A 21,400-nucleotide genomic window follows, 5' to 3' on the forward strand; every position below is an offset into this window, starting at 1 on the left:
ACCTCAACTTCATAAGAAAACAATCAATGGTAAAGTTGGACACTATTACTGGGCATTTCTTAAAAAAAAATAAATAAAAAAAATTATCATCAAATTTTTCTGACTGCGTTTCAGAGTGAAACTCTTTGTGTAAAAACCTTAACAATAAATATTTATTGTACGAAGATAACGAGTATTTTACAAGTAAACCTATTTTGTAATAAATAAATATTTAAAAATTAGAAACACTACAATCGTCTTATGTTCTTGTAGCCTCTACATCGTCGCACCAGCTCGAACTTTCTGTATCTCATACAGTGCCACTGAGGAATCTGGGCCATGATTTCTAAAGCCTGAATAAATAAATTAGGAAAAATGCAAAAACCAAATAAATAAAACGCACCGTTTCGGGGTTTCCCACAGGACCCGTCCAGCACCTCTGCACCCAGCAAACGGCAACAACCATGACAACGACACACAATTTCAACACCTTCATTGTTACAATGCACACAAAATGCAAGCGTTAACTGGATGCACCGAGCCCCCTTATTTATTTATATTATGCAAAATAGAACAACCTACTTTTCAATAGACCCCAATCAATTAACCATCTCAAAAATTACTCAGTAACCTACTTTACTTATTAAAGATATTGGTAATAACCCAGAATGGGGTAATTTTCCCGGCTCTTTCTTATCAAGAAAGTGTCGGCGCTACACTAAATAAACAACCAATTTAATTCAATCAGCGCATTTCCGTCCCGACTCGCAGTCACAAATGGTCCGAGCAACACGTGACGTGAAAATCGACGTATGCAACACATAATGGTCGCGATGGAGTTTTCCAATATCTCCGACCAAACCATCATGGGCAAGCGTGTTTGAACCCCGCGCGAACCCCTCCGCCAATCCGCGCGCACCAAACCGCGGACGCCGCTCCCCATTGGCCGCTATTTTTTGACAGTGACGTTTTTGACAGCCGATTGGTGATGACGTTTCCGAAAAGCAACATGGCGATTTTCCTACTGATAGACGCAATGGCTTCAAGGGTGCATTTTCACGTATTTTAGGAGAAACTTAAAGAAAAATGACGAAGTAAGCTCCCGAAACGTGCGGACTAGTTGTTGAATTCGTTTAGCGTATTTAGGTTAGTGAGGAGCGCGCGTGTGTGGAATTTCAACCGCGAGTTGTTATCTAATAAGGTAATTGAATTGTTTTGTAAATAATGAGGTGGGATTGTTTACATGTGTAACCTCACCTGCGGAATGCTAATTGGGCGTGTTGTAGAGGGATGGAGACTGCCGTGGTCGACTCTTCCGAGACCAACAACGTGGAGTCCCCGCCGGACTTACCACCGAAAGAAGTCGCCGAAGAGGGCGTTCCCGACTCCGTGAGCAGCAGCGAGACCGAGAAGAACGCGACCAGCGAGAAGGAGTTGTCGTGGGAAAAAATCGCAGCTGAAATCGCCGCCGACGGCGACAACGAAACGAGTGAAGTGAGTGCGGGGGCCGAGGCCGAGGCCACCGAACCCAAAACGGACGAGACTGTGATAACTACTGTGACTGAAGAGAAAACCGCGACTGACGAGACGCACGAGGTGGTGGCAGATAGCACCGAGCAGCAAACCGTCATTGAAAGTGAAGAGGTGGACTACGTTACGGACACGAAGGAGGCGGAGCCCGTGGTTGAAACCACCACGGAGAACCCAGAGCCAGAAGACGCGCTTCCGGTCGAAGAGGTCGCCGTGCCCGTCGAGGAAGTCGCGCTTCCCGTGGACGAAGAAACCAGTGACCTTGACAAGTCCGTCGGCTCCATACCCGTCGACGAGGTGATCGAAGAAACGGTGACAGAAGTCGTGGAAGGCGGGGAGCCAGAGGAGGCAGCCACTGAAGTGGTTGAAGCCCCAGAAACTGAGGAAATTCCAGAGACTGAGGAACAACCAGAGTCTGAGGAGCATCCAGAGTCTGAGGAGCATCCAGAGACTGAGGAACTTCCAGAGACCGAGGAGCCAGAGGCCGAGGAACATCCAGAAAATGAGGAACATATAGTGGTGCAGGAACCGCCAGATGTGGCGGAAACGCCTCCCGAAAAACAAAAAGAAATAGAAATCTCGGAATTGAAGTGTGATGAAGTGCCGCCAGAGGCCGTGGAGGAGATGGAATACACAGTTCTTGAATCTGAAGACGTCGAGACCAACGAGATCATCGAGGAGCATCTAGCGCAAACGAAAACCTCCAAAGGGCTCACCGAGACTGTGGTTATTATAAATCCGGACGAATCGCAGACTGAACTAACTATAGAACAGATTGAGGACGATGACCGGAATGACGATAGTTCGCAGGATTATACAGAGGCGATTTATCTGGTGACGAAGGAAAGCGAGTCCGTGGATGATCCTCACAAATCAGAGGAAGTGGTGACACCCAAACCCAAAAAACAACGCGGGCGTAAACCCATCTCTGATATCCCTCTCCACGTTCTGGGTAGAGATATCAGTAAACCCACGGAAGGAGTGTCCAATGGTGGTCGCACCATGCCTAAACCGCGACTCGGGGTGAAGGTCCCTTACAGAAATCTAACCAGTCAGATCGTCTCCAAGCAAGAAATCGAGAAAGAAATCATGGAACGTTTCAAAATGAAGCAAGAACAGAATTCCACCAGCAGCGGCGATCTTCTCTTTGCGAGAAAACTCACACAACGTCTAGCGAAAAAATTGATCCCCACGGATAAAGAAAAAACGAGCCCGAAAGCAGAACCCGCTGAAGCCCCCAGCAGTTCTGTGAATCAAATGTCAGAAATCAAAAACAATTCCGACTTGATTGCGATTTTGGAGGGCGAAGGTGACGAGATACAACTAATGAACCAGAAGCAAGCAGCTGAGGAAAGGAAAGAGGTTGCTAAAAGAACAGAAAGAGAAATCGCTTTGGAGCAGCTGAAGGAGTTACCAGGAAAGCCTGTGAAAGTCCTCAAACCTAAACCAGAAGAAGAGAAGAAAGTAGCGACTCCACAAAAGGAGGCAAAAGTAGTAATAACACCAACGGTTTCCCAAAAGTCTCCTGGTGACAAGAAACCGGTGGACCTTGAACCAAGACTCAAAACCGGAATGGTGATCAAAACGTACACCAGGAAACGTAAATCGACGGAGTTGGAGCCAGTTCTGCCACCAAAAAAAGCGGCTCTTACTACCCCAATTAAAACCGAAGACGGTTCCCCGAGTAATGTTTACATAACGAAGAGCTCGAGGGTGATCAAAAGGAAAGTCATTTGGGACCCTGATGAGGTGCCAAGTAAGAGTCCGATGAAATCGCCAAAAATCGAACCGTCTAAACCATCACCCGCTAAACCAGTGGAAAAGAAAGATCCAGTTAAAGTAGTAGAGAAGAAGGAACCGGTCAAAGTCGTCGAGAAAAAGGAAGCTGTGAAAATCGTGGAAAAGAAAGAAACCTCTGAAAAGTCCCCCGAGAAAAAAATCGCAACTCCCGTGAAGAAAATCGTCAGTAAAAGTCCGCAACCCCCAGCGAAAAAACCCAAACGGTTGACCGAAGTAGACAAACTCTTAATGGACGAAGGGGCCGTCAATATGATCTACGACGTAAAAACCAACGACGACGCAAGCCCCGACAAAGTCAAAAAGAAGACCAACAAATCCGTCATCAGTCTAGACCGAGCACACAAAGAGCTCATGAGTAAAACCAACGTGATCAAGAACGATCTTCAACAGAATACCACAAAAGACGTACAAAAATCGCTACGTAAAAAAGAGATCGTGTCACCTACGTTGAAAAAAGAAGCGAAAAAAGAAACCACACCCACTGCCATCACCCGAAAAAAATCTAAAGACTCTACCAGGAGTTCCGTTCACAGTCCGCCTTCGTCTCCCCCGTACAACGCCGCCGAGGCTTCGCGCATCATCAGGAGACACTCGAGTAGTTCGTTCTCCAGCAACGACGAGATGAGCGAAGAAGACGGCGAGGAGAAGTCGCCGAAGAAGAAGCCGGCGGAGTCGCCGAAGAAGAAGGTGAAGAAGAGCGGCGACGGGAAGCCGAAGGAGGTGGCCAAGAACAACAACAATACGGTCACGGAGGCGAAGGTTAATCACGTGGAGAAGAGCGTGGTGGAGTACAAGTCGTTCACGACGACGAAGAAGAACAAATTGATGTCGATTAAGTTGCACAGCGTGGACGGGAAGTGTTACTTGAACGAGCAGGTAATGGATTGGGGGGCGCGGATTGGTGGTAATTGAGTTGGGTTGCAGGTTTTGAAGGATTTGACGGCGTGTTTGAAGGAGTACGGGAAGGACGACGATTGTCACGTGGTGTCGATTACTTCGGATAGCAATGAGTCGTTCTGCGAGGGGCTGGATTATAGGCTGCTGGTCGTGGAGGAGGAGGCGGCGCGTAAAAAGAAAGCCAATGAGTTGGCGACTTTAGTAAAGTAAGATTTGCATGCTTTTTAATGCCTGTATTTGTGGTGTATGAATCCGGGTTTAGTTTTCACACTAGACATCCAGATTTTTGGAAAAAAAAATCAAAACCGGATACTCTGAAATCTTGCAAACGGTGTAAGATTGTCGTAATTGTAAATTGTTGATCAAAATTTATTCGATTAACCCTCCCAAAAAATTATTGAAGTCTCAAAATTTTGTAATGGAAAAACTCACTTGAAACTAACGCATAGCACGCTTCTTTACATTTACTTTAACTTTACATACATATTTCTATTTTAATTAATAAGGATTTTTGTTAAAAAAAAAAACGCAGAATCAAATCTTATAATTTTTCATTTCCGTGAATTTTCCAGTTCTTGAGTTTTTATTTTTCATGCTCCCGAATTTTTAAATTTTCATTATTTGTTTTTTCACTTCCCCGATTTTCAAATTTTTCAATTTTGAAATTTTTGGATTTCCAACTATCTGATTTTCCGATTTAATTATCAGCAATTCTCAACTTTTAATCATAATCTTAAGTTTTTCAAGTTCTTAATTCCAATTTTCAGATTTTTGAACGTTTTCAATTTAGTAATTGTTCAATTTTTTTTATACGAAAAGTTGAAAAATTGAAAAATTAAAAACCGAAAAACTAAAAAATAAAAAAAAATGAATAATCGTACAACTGAAGAAACGAAAAATCGAAACTTTGAAATAAATAACTAAAAATTGGGAAACTCGAAAATCGAAGAAAATTGGAAAACCAAAAAATTGTAAAATCGAAAAGTTTCTGAATCCTCAAAATTTTAAATTCGAAAAACCGTGACATTGAAATATCGAAAAATTAAAAAATCGAATATCGAAAACTAAAAAATTAAAAATCGAATAAATGAAGAAGTTTTAAAATTCAATAATTGAAAAATGGAAAAAATCTAAATTCGTAGAACCGAAAAAGTGAAAAAATTTAAAACCTAATTATATTTAAAACGAAAACTAGAAACATTTCAAATCAGATTGAAAATTGAGAAATTGGAAGTCGAAAAATCGAAAAATTTCACGTTAAAAAACACAAAAATCAAAACATTGAAAAACGAAAAATTGAAACAATGAAGATAAAAACCCGAAACCAAAAATTACAAATCGAAAAATTGAAGATATCAAAAATAAAAAAAATTGAAAAATTAAAAATTAAAAACTTATGAAATTCAGAAATCTAAAAATTGAAACATTGAAAAGTTCTAAAATCGAAAAACTAATAAATTTAAAAATGAAAACTCGAAGAGTTCCATGTCGTAAAATTGAAGAAACAAAAAAAAAATCGAAAATTGCAAATCGAAAAATTGAACAAATTCAAATTGAAAAAACAAAAAATTATAAAATCGGAACACTGAAAAGATCGAAAATTTGGAAAAATAAAACAAATAAAAACCTTAAAAAAAAAATTTTAAAAGTCGAATAAATGAAAAGATTTAAAATCCAATAATTGACAAATGGAAAAAATCGTAGAATTGAAAAAGTGAAAAATTTTAAAAACTAATTATTACATATTTAAAACGAAAACTAGAAAAATTACAAATCAAAAATTGAAAAGTTATGAAAGTAAAAAATCTAAAAATTGAAAACTGAGAAATTGGAAGTCGAAAAATTGAAAAATTTCCCGTTAAAAAAAACAAAAATGAAAACATTGAAAAACCAAAAATTGAAAAAATGAAGGTAAAAACCCGAAACCAAAAATAACAAATCGAAAAATTGAAGACATAAAAATTAAAAAAATTAAAAAATTGAAACACTAAAAATGAAAAATTTATGAAATTGCAGAAATCCAAAAAATGAAAAAAAAAACAAAAAATTATAAAATTGGAACATTGAAAAAATCGAAAAATTTAAGAAATAAAACAAATAACAAACCTAAAAAAAAAATGAAACGTCGAATAAATGAAAAAGTTATTTGAAAAATGGAAAAAATATGAAAACCTAGAATTGAAAAAGTGAAAAATTTTAAAAACTAATTATTACATATTTACAACGAAAACCAGAAAAATTACAAATCAAAAATTGTAAAGTCGTGAAAGTGAAAATCAAAATATTGAAAAACCAAAAATTGAAAATAAAGAAGATGAAAAACCCGAAAAATTGAAGACATAAAAAATTTAAAAAATTGAAAAATTGAAAACTTACGAAATTGCAAAATTCCAAAAATTGAAACATTAAAAAGTTCGAAAATCGAAAAACTAATAAATTTAAAAATGGAAACTCGAAGAGTTATGTTGTAAAATTGAACAAACAAAAAAAGAAAAATTGGAAAAATAAAGCAAATAAAAATCTAAAGAAAAATTTGAAAAATCGAATAAATGAAAAAATTTAAAAATCCAATAACTAAAAATGAAAAAATGCTTAAATCGTAAAATTGAAAGAGTGAAATATTTAAAAAATCATTATTACACATTTAAAATGAAAACTAGGAAAATTGAAAAATCTAAATCGAAAAAACGGAAAAATAAAAAATCTAAAAGTTAAAAAACCGAAAAATTGCAAATTGAAAAAATAAAACAAAAGAAACGAAAAAGTGCAAAATTTAAAAATTGAAACATCCAAAAGTTGGTAAATCGAAAACTGAAAAATTTTAAATTAAAAACTCGAAGAGTGCGTATGATTAAATTGAAAAAACAAAACAAAAATGAAAATTTCAAATTGAAAAATGATAAAATTAGAACATTGAAAAATAGATTGTAAAGATAAAGAAAATAAAAACCAAAACGAAAAATTGCAAATCGAAATTTGAGGGAATGAAAAATGAAAAATCGAAGAATTGAAAAATTAAAAATGAAAAATCGCAAATCGAAAAGTTGAAGAAACTAGAAACCGAAAAAATTAAAATTGAGAAAAACAAAAAAATTATGAAAAAGAAACATTGAAAAATCGAATAACTGGAAGAAAAAAGAAAATAAAAAAGCGAAAGGAAAAATTGAAAAATCCAAAAAGTGAAAAATCTTATACTGAAACAAAGAAAACTTATAAAATCACAATATTGAAAAGCCGGAAAATTGAGAAAGTAACGAAAATAAAAACCTAAACAAATCAAAAATTTGAAAAGTCGAATGAATTAAAAAAATTTAAAATCCAATAACTGAAAAATGAAAAAATCGAAACATTAAAAATCGAAAAATTCTAAGTAATAAAATTGCAAAAAATTGAGTAAACTAGACACTGAAAAATGAAAATTGAAAAAAAAAGAAATTTTGAAACATAAACGTCGAAAAATCATATAACTGAAAATAAAAATAAGGAAAATAAAAACCCTAAACGAAAAATTGAAAAATGCAAAAGTTGAAAAATCTGACATTGAAAAAAGAAAAGTTATAAAATTAGATTATTGAAAAACCAAAAAATTAAGAAAGTAAAGAAAACTAAAAACCTAAAGGAAACGTTGCAACTCAAAAATTTGAAAAATCGAATAAATAAAAAATTTAAAAATTCTGAAAAATGAAAAAATGCTACAATCGTAAAATTAAAAAATCTAAAAGTTGAAAAATCGAAAAATTAAAAACCGAAAAAATGAAGACATGAAGAATTGAAAACTCATGAAATTGTAAAATTGTAGAAACAAAAAACTGAAAAATTTGAAATTGGAAAATAAAAAATGTTAAAATGGAAATATTGAAAATGGAAAAATTCTAAAACTACAGAAAATAAAAAAAGCAAAACGAAAAGCTGCAAATCAAAAATTTGAAAAAAAAAGTAAAAGGTTCGAAAAACTGAAAAATTAAAATTGAAAAATCGCAAAAAGTTGAAACTAGAAAGCGAAAAAATGAAAATTGAAAAAAATAGAAAATGAAAAACCTAAACAAAAAATTGGAAAATCCTAAAGTTGAAAAATTTCCTGTTGGAAAAAAGAAAAGTTAGAAAATCAGAATATTAACAAACCGGAAAATTGAGAAAGTAAAGAAAATAAAAAACTAAACTAAACGTTGCAAATTTAAAATTTCAATAACTGAAAAATGAAAAAATGCAAAAATCGTACAATTGAAGTAAAATATTTTAAAGATCATGATTACATATTTAAAATGAAAACTAGAAAAATACAAAAATCGAAAAGTTGAAAAATCCAAAAATTGAAAACAGAAAAATTGCAAATTGAAAGAATAAATATCGAAGAATTGCAAAATAAAAAAATTGAAACATCCAAATGTTGGAAAATCGAAAAACTGAAACATTTAAAAATGAGAACTAATTGAAAAAACGAAAAATTGAAAAAATTGAAATAAAAAAAAGATAAAATCGGAACATTGAAAATCGAAAAATTAAAAAAACTAAAGAAAATAAAAAACTAAAACGAAAAATTGCAAATCAAAAATTTGAAAAAATGAAAAATTGAGTCGAAAAATTAAAAAATCTAAAATTGAAAAGTCGAAAAATTGAAAACCAAAAAATTGCAATTCGAAAAATTGAAAAATCCAAAAAATGAAAAATGACAAAATCAAAACATTGAAATAATGAGAAACTAAAAATATAAAGACCAAAACGAAAAACCGAAATCGAAAAATTGAAGAAATGAAGAATTGAAAATTCGAAAAAGAGAAATTCGAGAAACAAAAAAAAAAATAATAAAAAACTGAAAAATTGCAAATAGAAAAATTGAAAAATTTGAAGCTGAAAAAATATATAGGAACATGAAAAAAACGAAAAATTTGAAAGTCGGATAAATGAAAAACTGAAAAATTGCAAATAGAAAAAAACCCAAACAAAAAATTGAAATTTCCAATAGCTGAAAAATCCCATATGAAACAAAAAGTTATAAAATGAGCATATTGAAAAACGGAAAAATTGAGAACTAAAGGAATTAAAAACCGAAACGAAAAATTGTAAAAATAAAGAATCGAAAAACTGAAAAATTAAAAATTGAAAACTCGAGGAACTTTAAATCGAAAATTTGCGGATGAGGGAAGTTCTGTCGAAATAACCTTCGATCAATTCTTTGTTCTTGTGGCTGTAAATGGTCTCAAAATTTATTCTAGTCATTTTCAGTACTCGATTATAACCTTCTGTTTACGATTCCAGGGAGTTCCTAAGGTGCCTTTTAAACTTTCCCAAGGTCTTAGTGGCCGGCATTCAAGGAGACTGTGTAGGTTTAGCTGTCACAATGCTGCCACTTTTTGACATGGTAATAGCGAGTGACACCTCGACGTTCAGTGCCCCCTACTCGAGGTTAGGGTGCATACCAGAGGCCGGATTTTTACTCAGCGTACCGCATTTAAGCAGTAACGGATTGGTAAATATAAAAATTTAGGTTTTTTGTAATTAAAACATTTTTATTTCTTATCGTAAAAGGCGAGCGAATTGTTGTATGCTTCTCAAACAATCAAAGCAGACGATGCATTTAGAAGAGGTTTAGTATCCAGGCTTTGTTGGCCCGAGAAGTACCAGCAGGAGCTAAAAGCACTCGTTTCACAAGTCGGAAATCAATCTAGAGAGGTATTTTTTAGTAAACAACTATATAAATCTTGTAATTTGTGTAGAGTTGAGTAGATTGAGTAATGTGTGTTGGTGTGTTCCAGAGCATAATAGCAACCAAGCAGCAGTTGCGCCAAAACGTCTTGCAGAGCACAGAGTCGGCGTTGAGTTCCGCGAGTAAAGTTCTGGTCGAGTACTGGACTAGTCCAGAGTGTCAAAAGAACTTCGCCAAATAGGGCGCCCTAGGTGTAGAGTAGTGGGATGAAAAATTGTTGAAAATATCAATGGTACAAACTGTTTTGTTTCATTCGTAGGATAAGTGATGAATTTGATGAATGTAAATTGTTTACATTTCGGACTTTATGTATAACTTGGAAAAAATATTTTTTATATTTTCATAAATAGAGTAAGGTTTCCATCTTCATTAGGATACCTAATTTAGATTGTAAAAATCATCGTAGTGATGCGTTGTAAGATGCAAATGTTCACTCTAATGCACGTTTTGAAGATGTCTCTATCAATTTTCCAAAGAATGGTGCAATCTGGATCTTCGTATGAGTTGCGGTTGATTTAAGAGGACTGTATCGGTTTTATCAAGTGTTGAAAATTTTATGAAGCGTATTTTTAATAAAACATCTGAAGGAAATTATTGGATTGTTGATTTCGACGATTTCCGTTCTAGCGATATGCTTTTTATTTTAGTTTTAATTTTCTGTTATGAAGAGTAGATTCGTTTAGTATTATCTTTATGCAATATATTATGTAACAGATTCAAGTGTTTTTTTGACCTGTCCCGACTAACACTTGTACAGTTAGCAAGCTTAATTAGCCAAGGCGAAAGAACAGATGAATTGAAGTCGGCCCCAAAGGGCAAACTAATCTATTGTTAAATAAATTTCACAAAAAAGCTAATTCGTCACGAGTTCATGACGTAATAAAAATCTGAAATATTGGCAGCATGTATGCATGAATCGCAACAATTTTAATCGTTAACCGTTAATTAGTGAGATTCTAACGGATAATGGATAATGAATCTAAAAGTCAACGACCTGTTCAAAATGTGTTAAATTAAATGGAAATTGGTGGGTTGTGATTGATAGAAATAAAAGGAACAAATATGAAAACTAAAGGTAAGTATTTTTTCAGGTATTACTTGTGATGACAGAAACGGAAACCTGCATTTTCGTACTTCATGCTTAGAAAGTAAGAAGGGAAGCAACTGGAAGATTTTATGTTATGCTATGCTCACGTTGTTATTGACCATTGTATATGTAAAATTTAAATGTTTCCGTAAATATTTATCATGTGATCGAAAATAAAACTAATTTGAATTGGCGTTGCTTGTAGGTGGTATTAATGCCCTCAATTTGACTTAAGTCACTTTTTGTTACTAGGTGTTGAGAAAATACGAATACATGGATACTGACGCACGTGTTTAATTTTTGACGCTGACAGATGACAGATCTGTCAGTTGATCGAATGATGTGATATGTCATTTTGTGCAGTAGTACCACCCACACAAATAATGTCACAACCAACTCTAATTCAATTTATTGTCAATCCTAGTTCTTTCGATGGTATTTTGTGGCACATATTCGATTAAGCTCATATAAAAACAATGAAAATTCCTGGTGCTAGGACAGCCTGCTACTAAACATGACTTTTTGGAGCTAAAATAACACTAGAATCAGTCCTTCCCTTGATTATTATAAAAAAAAAAGAAAACATAAAGTAGTATAATACTTAGTACATTTCGAGGCCAAACTTTGAATTGAGAAAATTATATATGATTACCTCGGCGCACCCACCATTTTTATGTAAAAATATAAAACTGCTCTAGTCGGTCCGAAAACGGGGAAATCTTTATCTATCTCACATCAGGTCTAGGGTTATACATATTTAAACATTAAATTTTTGTTTCTGTCGTGATGATAACTATTACAATAGAAATAATTTCAACGTTGTTTAATTTTATTTCAAATAGCACACATTATAGCCGTTTTGTAACAAAACTATAGCAGGGTTATATACCGCAGTTGTATTGTTGTTATGTGTTATGTTTGTTACGTAAAAAAAATTATAACAAAGTTAGCATGAGGTTACAAACAATTTTGTAGGTATCACAATTATAACTATAACATCAGTGCAACGATGTTTCTTCGAAAATTTTGACCATTTTTCTATGACGGTCCAGTTGGCAATTTTTAGGATTTAAAAAAATATATTAATTTCGAACACAATATTTCTAAATTTTTGCTCCGGCACAATTATATTTTTTAAAATTGGTACGTTGAAATTCATATCTGCGAATTTTTTTGTAGATTTTTAGACTTTTTGAAAAACTTTTTGAAATTTTGATCGGTTTGGAAATCTTGTGAAAGACATTTTCTTGTAGACTTCGAACTTAGAAATTATTTTCGGCCTCATTTCTTCGATAACTCGTACCATTTTTCCAGAATCGCCAATTTAAATGTGGCAATTTTTAGGATTTTTTTGAAAGAATTAAATTTCATACCGAATATTTCTGAAGTCTCGTTTCGAGATCATAAACACGATATGTTTTTCCAATTGGCATGTCGAGATTTATATTTCAGAATTTTTTGGTATTTTTTAAGGAATGTTTTCAAAAACTCAATTTTTGAAATTTTCGACTGTTTATCGACCATTTTCGGAATTTGGCTAAAGACATTTTTTTGTAGATTCCAACCTTGAGAAGTCATTTTCGGGTGGGTACATTTCTTCGATAATTCCTACCACTTTCCGGAATCGTCAATTGAAATGTGGCAATTTTTAGTATTTTTTGAAAGAATTAAATTTCAAACCGGATATTTATAGCACAGGGATTTAGAAAAGCTCAATTTTTCAATACTCTCCGTTTTTTAAATTTTCGACCATTTTCTAAATTTAGTCAAAGATATTTTCTTGTAGATTTCTCCGTCTATAAGTTATTTTCCGCCTCAATTCCTCGATAACTGCTAGCATTTTTCCAGAATCACCAAATGAAATGTATCAATTTTTACGATTAAAAAAAATATATACAATTTCAAACCGTATATTTCTAAATCTCGTTTCGGAACAATAAACTATATCTTTGGAATCAGCAAGTTGAACATTTTTCGAGAATTTTTAGGCAAGTTTTTCAAAAGTTCAATTTCTTAATACTCCCAATTTTTGAAAATTTCGACTGTTTTCGACCATTTTCGAAATTTATTCAGACATTTTCTTGTGGATTTCTACATTTTCAGGTTATTTTTGGCCTCATTTCTTCGATAACTCCTACCATTTTTCCAAAATCGCCAACTGAAATGTGAAATTTTTTAAGATTTTTTGAAAAAATTAAATTTCAAACCAGATGTTACTGAAACCTCGTTTGGTGATCATAAACACCATATATTTCCAATCGGCACTTCGAGATCTATATCTCAGAATTTTTTGAGATTTTTTAGCAACGCTTTCAAAAACCCAGTTTTTCAATACTTTAAATAATTTTTTAATTTTTGAATGTTTTTCGACCCTTTTCGAAATTTTATCAAAGACATCTTCTTGTAGATTTCGACCTCTAGAAGCTACTTACCGCCTCAATTTCTCGATAACTTGTACCATGTGTCAATTTTAAAGATTTTTTTAAGAAAATTCAATTTCGAAGGGGTTATTTTTAAAATCATGTTTCGAGACTAGAAACACGCTATATTTTTCGAATCAGCACGTCGAGATCTATATTCAAGAATTTTTTTGGCAATTTTTAGGAAACTTGCAAAAGCTCAATTTTTCAGTAATCCCCATTTTTGAAATTTTCCACCCTTTTAGGACCATTTTCGAAATTTAGTTAAAGACAATTTCTTGTAGATTTGATCTTTGGAAATTATTTTCCGCCTCATATTTTCGATAACTCCAAACTTGAAATCTTTGAAGACTTTTTAAGAAAATTCAATTTCAAACTGGTTATTTTTAAAATCTTGCTCGGAGACCATAAACATGCTATATTTTTCGAATCAGCACGTCGAGATCTATATTCAGTAATTTTTTGGGAATTTTTAGGCAACATTTTCAAAACTCAATTTTTCAGTACAAAAAATGAAATTTTCGACTGTTTTTAGATCATTTTCGAAATTTAGTTAAAAACATTTTCTTGTAAATTTCGACCTTTAGAAATTATTTTCGGCCTCATTTCTTCGATAAGTCCTACCATTTTTCCAGAATCGTCAATTGAAATGTGGCAATTTTTAGAATTTTTTTGAAAAAATTAAATTTCAAACCGGGTATTTCTAAAATCTCGTTTCGGTATCATAAACACGTAATAATTTTCCAATTGGCTTGTCGAGATCTATACCTCAGAACTTTTTAGGATTTTTAAGTAACCTTTTCAAAAAGTCAATTTTTTTAAATACATTACTTTGAAATTTCAACTGTTTTTCGACCATTTTCGAAATATAGCCAAATATATTTTCTTGTAGATTTCAATTTTAGAAGTTTCTTTTGGCCCCATTTCTTCGATAACTCCCACCATTTTTTCAAAATTACCAATTGAAATATGGTAATTTTTAGAATTTTTTGAAAAAAATACATTTCCAACCGGATATTTCTAAAATCTCGTTCCGGGATCATAAACACAATACACAATCACCACGCCGAGATCTGTCTCAGAATTTTTAGGCAACGTTTTTAAGAACTCGACATTTTCTAAAATTTGTTAAAGACATTTTCTTGTCTTACCTCTAGAAGTAAGTTCACGTCAATTTCCCGAGAACTCCTACCATTTTTCCGCTAGTTACAACGTGACCAATTTTAAGATTTTTTATGAAAATTCAATTTCAAATTGGATATTTTTAAAGTCCTGCTCCGAGACCACATATTTTTCGGATCAGCACGTCGAGATCTATGTTTCAGAATTTTTTAGGAATTTTTAGACAATTTTTTCACCAACTCAATTTTTTAATGTACTCCCACACATTTTTTGAAATTTTTGACCCTTTTTCGACTATTTTTGAAATATAGTTAACATTTTTTTGTAGATTTCGACCTCTAGAAATTACTTTCCGGATCATTTCTTCGACAACTCCTACGTTTTTTCCAAAAACGCCAATAGACAATTATTTAGTTCTTTTTTTTAATTTAACTTCAAACAGGTTTTTTCTAAAATCTTACTCCAGGATCATAAATACTCTTATGTTTTTCGAATCAGCATGTGTAGATTTATATCCCAAAATTTTTGAGGAATTTTTAGCTAACTTTTTCAAAAGCTCAATTATTTAATTTTAATTTTTTAAATTTTCGACTGTTTTTCAATCAGTTTCAAAATTTAGTTAAATATATTTTCCTGTAAATTTAGATCCTTACAAGTTATTTTCGCCTTCATTTCTTCTAGAGTTCCTACCATTTTTCCAGAATTGCCAATTGAAATGTGTCAATTTTTAAGATTTATTAAGAAAATTCAGTTTCAAACTGAGTATTTCTAAGATCTTGTTCCGAGACCATAAACACGCTATATTTTTTCAATCAGCACAGAGAAACCTATATGTGAGAATTTTTTGGGAATTATTAGGCAACTTTTTCAAAAGCTGAATTTTTCAATACTCCCTCCCCATTTTTGAAATTTTCTACACTTTTTTGACCATTTTCGAAATTTAGTCAAAAACATTTTCTTGTAGATTTCGCCTTTAGAACTTATTTTTAGCCTCATTCTTCGATAACTGCTAACATTTTTTTAGACTCGCCAAATGAAATGTGACAATTTTTAGGATTATTTGAAAAAAATCAATCTCAAGCCGGATATTTCTAAATCTCGTTCTGGGACCATAAAGACACCCTATTTTTCGAATTAGCACGTCGAGATTTATATTCAAGAATTTTTTGGGAATTTTTTGGCAACTTTTTCAAAAGCTCAATTTTTCAATAATCCTCCTTTTTGAATTTTTCGAATGTTTTCTACCATTTTTGGGAACTTTAGCAAAGCCATTTTCTTGTAAATTTTGACCTCTAGACGCTACTTTCCACTTCAATTCTTCGATAACTCGTGTCATTTTTCCAGTATCGCCAATAAAATGAATTCAATCGAATTTTCCTAAAGTTTTGCTCTGGGACCATAAACAGGCTGTATTTTTCGAATCAGCACATCGAGGTCTATATCTCAGAATTTTTTAGGATTTTTTTAAGCAACCTTTTCAAAAACTCAATTTTTCAATACTCCTCCTTTTGAAATTTTTGAATGTTTTTCGACCATTTTCGAAATTTAGCCAAAGACATTTTCTTGCACATTTCGACTTTTCCAAGTTATTTTTGGTCTCATTTCTTTGAAAACTTCTACCATTTTTCTAGAATCGCCGATTGAAATGTGGCAATTTTTCGCATTTTTCAATTTCAATTTCCAAGCGGATATTTTTGAATCTCGTTCCTCAACCATAAAGGTGCTATATTCTTCGAATCAGCACGTCGAGATCTCTATTTAAGAATGTTTTGAGAATTTCTTGACAACTTTTTCAAAAGCTCAATTTTTTGAATAATCTTTTTTGAATTTTTTTGACTATTTTTCAACCATTTTTGGAAAAATTATCAAAGACGTTTTCTTATAAATTTCCACCACTAGAAGCTACTTTCCGCTTCAATTCTCCAATGACTCGTATCATTTTTTCAGAATCGCCAACTGAAATGTGACAATTTTTAAGATTTTTTGAGAAATTTCGATTTCTGTGCGGGTATTACTAACGTCGAGATCTATATTCCAGAATTTTTTGTGAATTTTTAAGCAATTTTTTCAAAATCTCAATTTTTCATTTTCTTGCATTTTGAAATTTTCGACTCTTTTTCGACCATTTTCTAAATTTAGTCAACGACATTTTCTTGTAGATTTCGACTTGTAGAACTTATTTTTGGCCTTATATCTTCCATTTCTTTCTAACATTTTCCCAGAATCACCAATTGAAATTTGGCAATTTTTAGGATATTTTGAAAAAATTCAGTTTTCTAAATCTTGTTTCGTGACAATAAACACGCTATATTTTTTGAATAAAAATTTTTTGGGAATTTTTAGGCAACTTTCTCAAAAGCTCAGTTTTTCTATACTCCCACTTTTTAAATTTGAAACTGTTTTTCTACCATTTTCGAAATTTCGTCAAAGACATTTTCTTGTAGATTTAGTCCTATAGAAGTTACTTTCCGCCTCAATTCCTCAATAACCCCTATCATTTTTCCAGAATTGCCAATTGAAATGTGACAATTTTTAAGATTTGTTTAAGAAAATTCAATTTCAAACTGGTTATTTTTAAAATCTTTCTCCGGAGCCATAAACACACTGTATTTTTCGAATCAGCACGAGATCAATATCCCAGAACTTTTTAGGAATTTTTAGGTAACTTTGTCAAAAGCTCAGTTTTTCAATACTCCCCAATATTTTGTAAATTTTCGACTGTTTTTCGACAGTTTTTGAAATTTAACTAAATACATTTGTAGATTTCGACATTTAGAAGTTTACTTTGCGCCTTATTTCTTCGATAACTCCTATTACTTTTCCAGGATCGTCGAATGAAATGTCACAATTTCAAAAATTTTTTAAGAAAATTCAATTTCATAAATACTCTAAATTTTTCGAATCAGAACATCTAGATTTATATCTCAGAACTTTTTAGTCATTTTTGGACAACTTTATCAAAAGCTCAATTATTCAACATTCTCCCCTTTTGAAATTTTCGACCTTTTTTCGACTATTTTCGAAATTTGGTTAAAGACATTTTCTTGTAGAGTTCTACCACTATAAGGTATTTTCCGTCTCATTTCTTTGATAATTCAAACTATTTTTCCAGAATCGCCAACTGAACTCAATTTCAGACCGGATTTTTCTTAAAATTTACTCTGGAGCCAAAAAACACGCTGTATTTTTTGAATCAGCACGTTGAGGTCTATAGGTATACCAGAATTTTTTGGAAATTTTTGGCACTTTTTTCAAAAGCTCAATTATTATTCAATTGAAAATTTCGATTGTTTTTCGACCATTTTAAAAATTTAGTTAAAGACATTTTCTTGCAAATTTAGATCTTGAGAAGTTTTTTTCGGGCTCATTTCTTCCATAACTACTACCATTTTTGCAGAATTGCCAATTAAAATGTGACAATTTTTAAGATTAAACTAGATATTTCTAAAATTTTGCTTTGGGACCATAAACATTATATTTTTATAATCACTATGTCGAAACCTATGTGTAAGAATTTTTTGTAGATTTTTAGAATTTTTCTAAAAGCCCCGTTTTTCTCGTTATGAAAATTTCAACCTTTTTTGACAGATGCAAAAATTATATTTTTCTGTATATTTCGAACTTCAGATTTTATTTTCGGCTTCATTTCTTCGAAAACTTACCATTTTTGTACATTTTGATCTCCAGAAGTTATTTTCGGTTTCATTTCTTTGAAAACTGCTACCACTTTTTCACAATCATGAGGATTGAAAGATTTTCAAACCCACTATTTCCAAATTATTGTCAAAATTTATATATGTGATTTTTTGTGGTCTGAATTGATCTGACGTGACCTGAGCTGAGCTGACCTGACCTGACCATATAATTATAATAACAAAAATATAACAAAACTCTGTCATGACGACTGTTACTGCTATATAATTATAACCAGTAAGAAAAACTTTTCAATGTTCTTTATAGAAGCTCCGAAAACTACTTCCTATTCAAAAGCTGTTATTAGTTATATACAATTCCTTAACACACACATAAAAAAATCAGTGCGCTATTTTTACACGATCACATCGAAGGAATCCCTCCTAATCAAATCGCCCAACTCTTTATCAAACCAATTAGACCATCACCCAGGTCCCAAAATTAGCATAACCCGTCGTCGCCCGACAAAACCCATCGCGCTAATTGTCGTGATTGACGCATTCGAGTTAGCACCGTGTCTTGTGCTGCGTGGGGGCGGAGCCCGGCAGCGGCAGCAGCGGCGGCAGTGGGCGCAGGTGCCCCCAAGAAAGTTGGTGGTCGCAGGAAGGCGCAATCTGCAGTGGTTCGCACGGTCTCGTCGAGTTCGCACGCCATCGCCACCAGGAAGAGAAGAGCGCACCAGCAGCACGCATTTCCACGCGGTCGAGCATGCCACCTGACACCAGGCCACCACTTTAAAGGTAACATAATCGTATCATAGCCACCCTAATGATTCCCAAAAGCCGCCGGAATTAGATAATATGCGTCGGCAAGTGAAGGCTTTGTTGCACAGAGGGCTAACTTTGAGATAGCATCGGGCCTCTGTGACTTGGGCTTGAGATGTATCTGGACTGCGGAGGAGGGTTGGGGATTTTTTGTTTTTTTTTTAGAGGAGAGTTCAGAGCGTGGTGGTGTAGGCGATGTAGAGTTAATTGGGTTGGTGTTTGCTCAAGGGTGGAGAACTATGCAAACATATTTTTTAATTGAATTTTGGAACAAGCGATTGATGGGTTTTAAAAATTTCGTGCTAGTACGTTTTTAATATTTAATTTGAGATTTGTTTTTGAATTTAAATCAGAAAATTTGAAATAAGTTGCCAACCTGACAAAATAAATCACAAACATTAATATTTACTTGGTATACAGTAATATTTTTCTGAAATTGGTCAAAATTTTGTAATATTTGAAAAAATGCATTTTGGTTTAAAATGTGGACGTATCTTTCGAGATTTTAAACCTAGTTTAGAAAAAAGCGGATCCGAATCCTCAAAAATTGATAATCTGTACAACACTAGATCAAAATTAATTCGCTCATTGACGTGTTTAATTACAGTTAGAACGAGACATTTTGCAGGATACGGAGATTTGTTATTTGCTTATGTATTTGTGTTTCTGATTAAACGATAACATCACTAAAACACTGAAATCTATTTTCAGATATTGTTAACATAATGCATAAGTTCATAATCAATTGTAAAATAAAATATTGATTTTAAGCCAATTTTAGTAGTTCCTTCATTGATGTTTCATATTAATGCAGTTTGATGTGCGTAAGACGTCAAAAAGAATTAATTTGTTGTCAATAGTTTGAACTTGATAAAAATGACGTCATCTCAAAATTTTATTATGGGTTTTTTTAGCTTTTAAAAATTCACTTCTGTTTTTAACTTTAAAATAGCAACCTGATTTTTGGAATCTCACAAATTAATTTTGAAAAACCTGGACATAGATCTAAAAAATTCAGAATCCTGAAAAAAAAAAACAACGTACTTAAGGTTTTAGACTGTATTTCAGGAACAGTTTTGGGTAGTTTTAGTTAAGTTTTTTAGTTAAAGTTTCTTCAAATTCTATAAAAAAGATACTTGGAAACTTCAAAATATGTTCCAATTTTCAAAAAAAAAATACAAAGGCTTCTTATAAATTCTTAAACAAAAAGGGGAACCCAAGATTCATTCAGACTCAAAAAAACGACACAGAAACTCCAAATTGTTCCAATTTCTATCAAAAACAAAATTAAAAATTCGTGTAAATTCTTTAACAAAAATATATTATGGACTCCCAAGATTCTTTTAAAATTTTAGATAAAAACGCACAAGGGGAACGCCAGATTCTTTCAAATTCTATAAAAACGACACTTGGAAACACCATTTCTTTCAAAAACAAAATACCAAGGTTTCAGAATTATAAATTCTTAAACAAAAACATATTAGGGCCCTCAAGATTCTTTAAAATCTTAGCCAGAAACACACAAACGGATATCGAGATTATTTCAAATTCTATAAAAACGAGACTTCGAAAAAATACAAATTGTTCAAATTTCATTCAAAATCAAAATACGAAGGCTTCAGAATTCTTATAAATTTTTAAACATCAAGGGCTTGAGATTGTTTTAAAATATTAGCCATACACACGCAAAGATACTCCGAATTCTATAAAAAAGACACTTGGAAACCCCAAATTGTTCCAATTCTCATTAAAAATAATACACCAAGCCTTTCGAATACTTATAAATTGTTAAATAAAAAAAGGCTTTCAAGATTATTTTAAAATCTTAAACAAAAACACACAAGGCGATTCCAAGATTCTTTCAAATTCTATAAAAATAACATTTAGAAACCCCTAATTGCTCTAATTTCAGTCTAAAACAAAATACCACGGCTTCAGAATACTTATAAAATCTTAAACAAGGGCTTCCGAGATTCTTTTAAAATCTTAAACAAAAGCTATACTTGAGAGTTCCTAAATTGTTCTAGTTTTCATCAAAAACAAAACACCAAGGATTCCAAATTATAATAAATTCTAACACAAAAACACAAATCCAAAGATTCTTTCAAATTCTATAAAAACGACATTTAGAAACCCCAAATTGTTCCATTTTCAATCAAAAACAAAATATCAAGGCGTCAGAATTCTTAATTCTTGAACAAAAACAGATCAAGGGCTTCCGAGGTTCTTTTAAAATCTTAAACAAAAACACACAAGGAGACCACAAGATTCTTTCAAATTCTGTAAGAACGACTCTTGGGAACCCCAAAATTTTTCCAATTTTCATTAAAAATAAAACACCAAGGAGCCCCAATTCTTATAAATTCTTAAACAGGAGCTCTCAAGATTCTTTTAAAATCGTAAA

At 32.5% G+C, this 21,400-nt stretch overlaps 2 protein-coding genes across 3 annotated transcripts in view; both read left to right on the plus strand.

Moving 5' to 3' along the window:
* Nucleotides 1–957: 957 nt before the first annotated feature.
* On the plus strand, nt 958–10,501 carry LOC135139685 (titin). Its single transcript, XM_064070002.1, has 6 exons — nt 958–1,180; nt 1,266–4,185; nt 4,234–4,412; nt 9,463–9,673; nt 9,733–9,876; nt 9,960–10,501. The coding sequence occupies exons 2-6, from the start codon at nt 1,270–1,272 to the stop codon at nt 10,089–10,091; spliced, it is 3,582 nt and encodes a 1,193-aa protein (XP_063926072.1). The 5' UTR covers nt 958–1,180; nt 1,266–1,269; the 3' UTR covers nt 10,092–10,501.
* An 8,239-nt stretch (nt 10,502–18,740) lies between these two features.
* Nucleotides 18,741–21,400, plus strand: part of LOC135139456 (sodium-dependent serotonin transporter) — an 80,474-nt gene continuing 77,814 nt past the window's right edge. For both annotated transcript variants that reach the window (XM_064069695.1, XM_064069696.1), the window contains exon 1: nt 18,741–18,972. The gene's annotated coding sequence lies outside the window, so the exon portion shown is untranslated. The remainder of the gene's footprint in view (nt 18,973–21,400) is intronic.

Source organism: Zophobas morio, unplaced genomic scaffold (genome assembly GCF_036711695.1).
Source record: "Zophobas morio isolate AGI-343-1 ecotype UQ-CSIRO unplaced genomic scaffold, CSIRO_AGI_Zmor_V1 ptg000031l, whole genome shotgun sequence".
Taxonomy (NCBI): Eukaryota; Metazoa; Arthropoda; class Insecta; order Coleoptera; family Tenebrionidae; genus Zophobas; species Zophobas morio.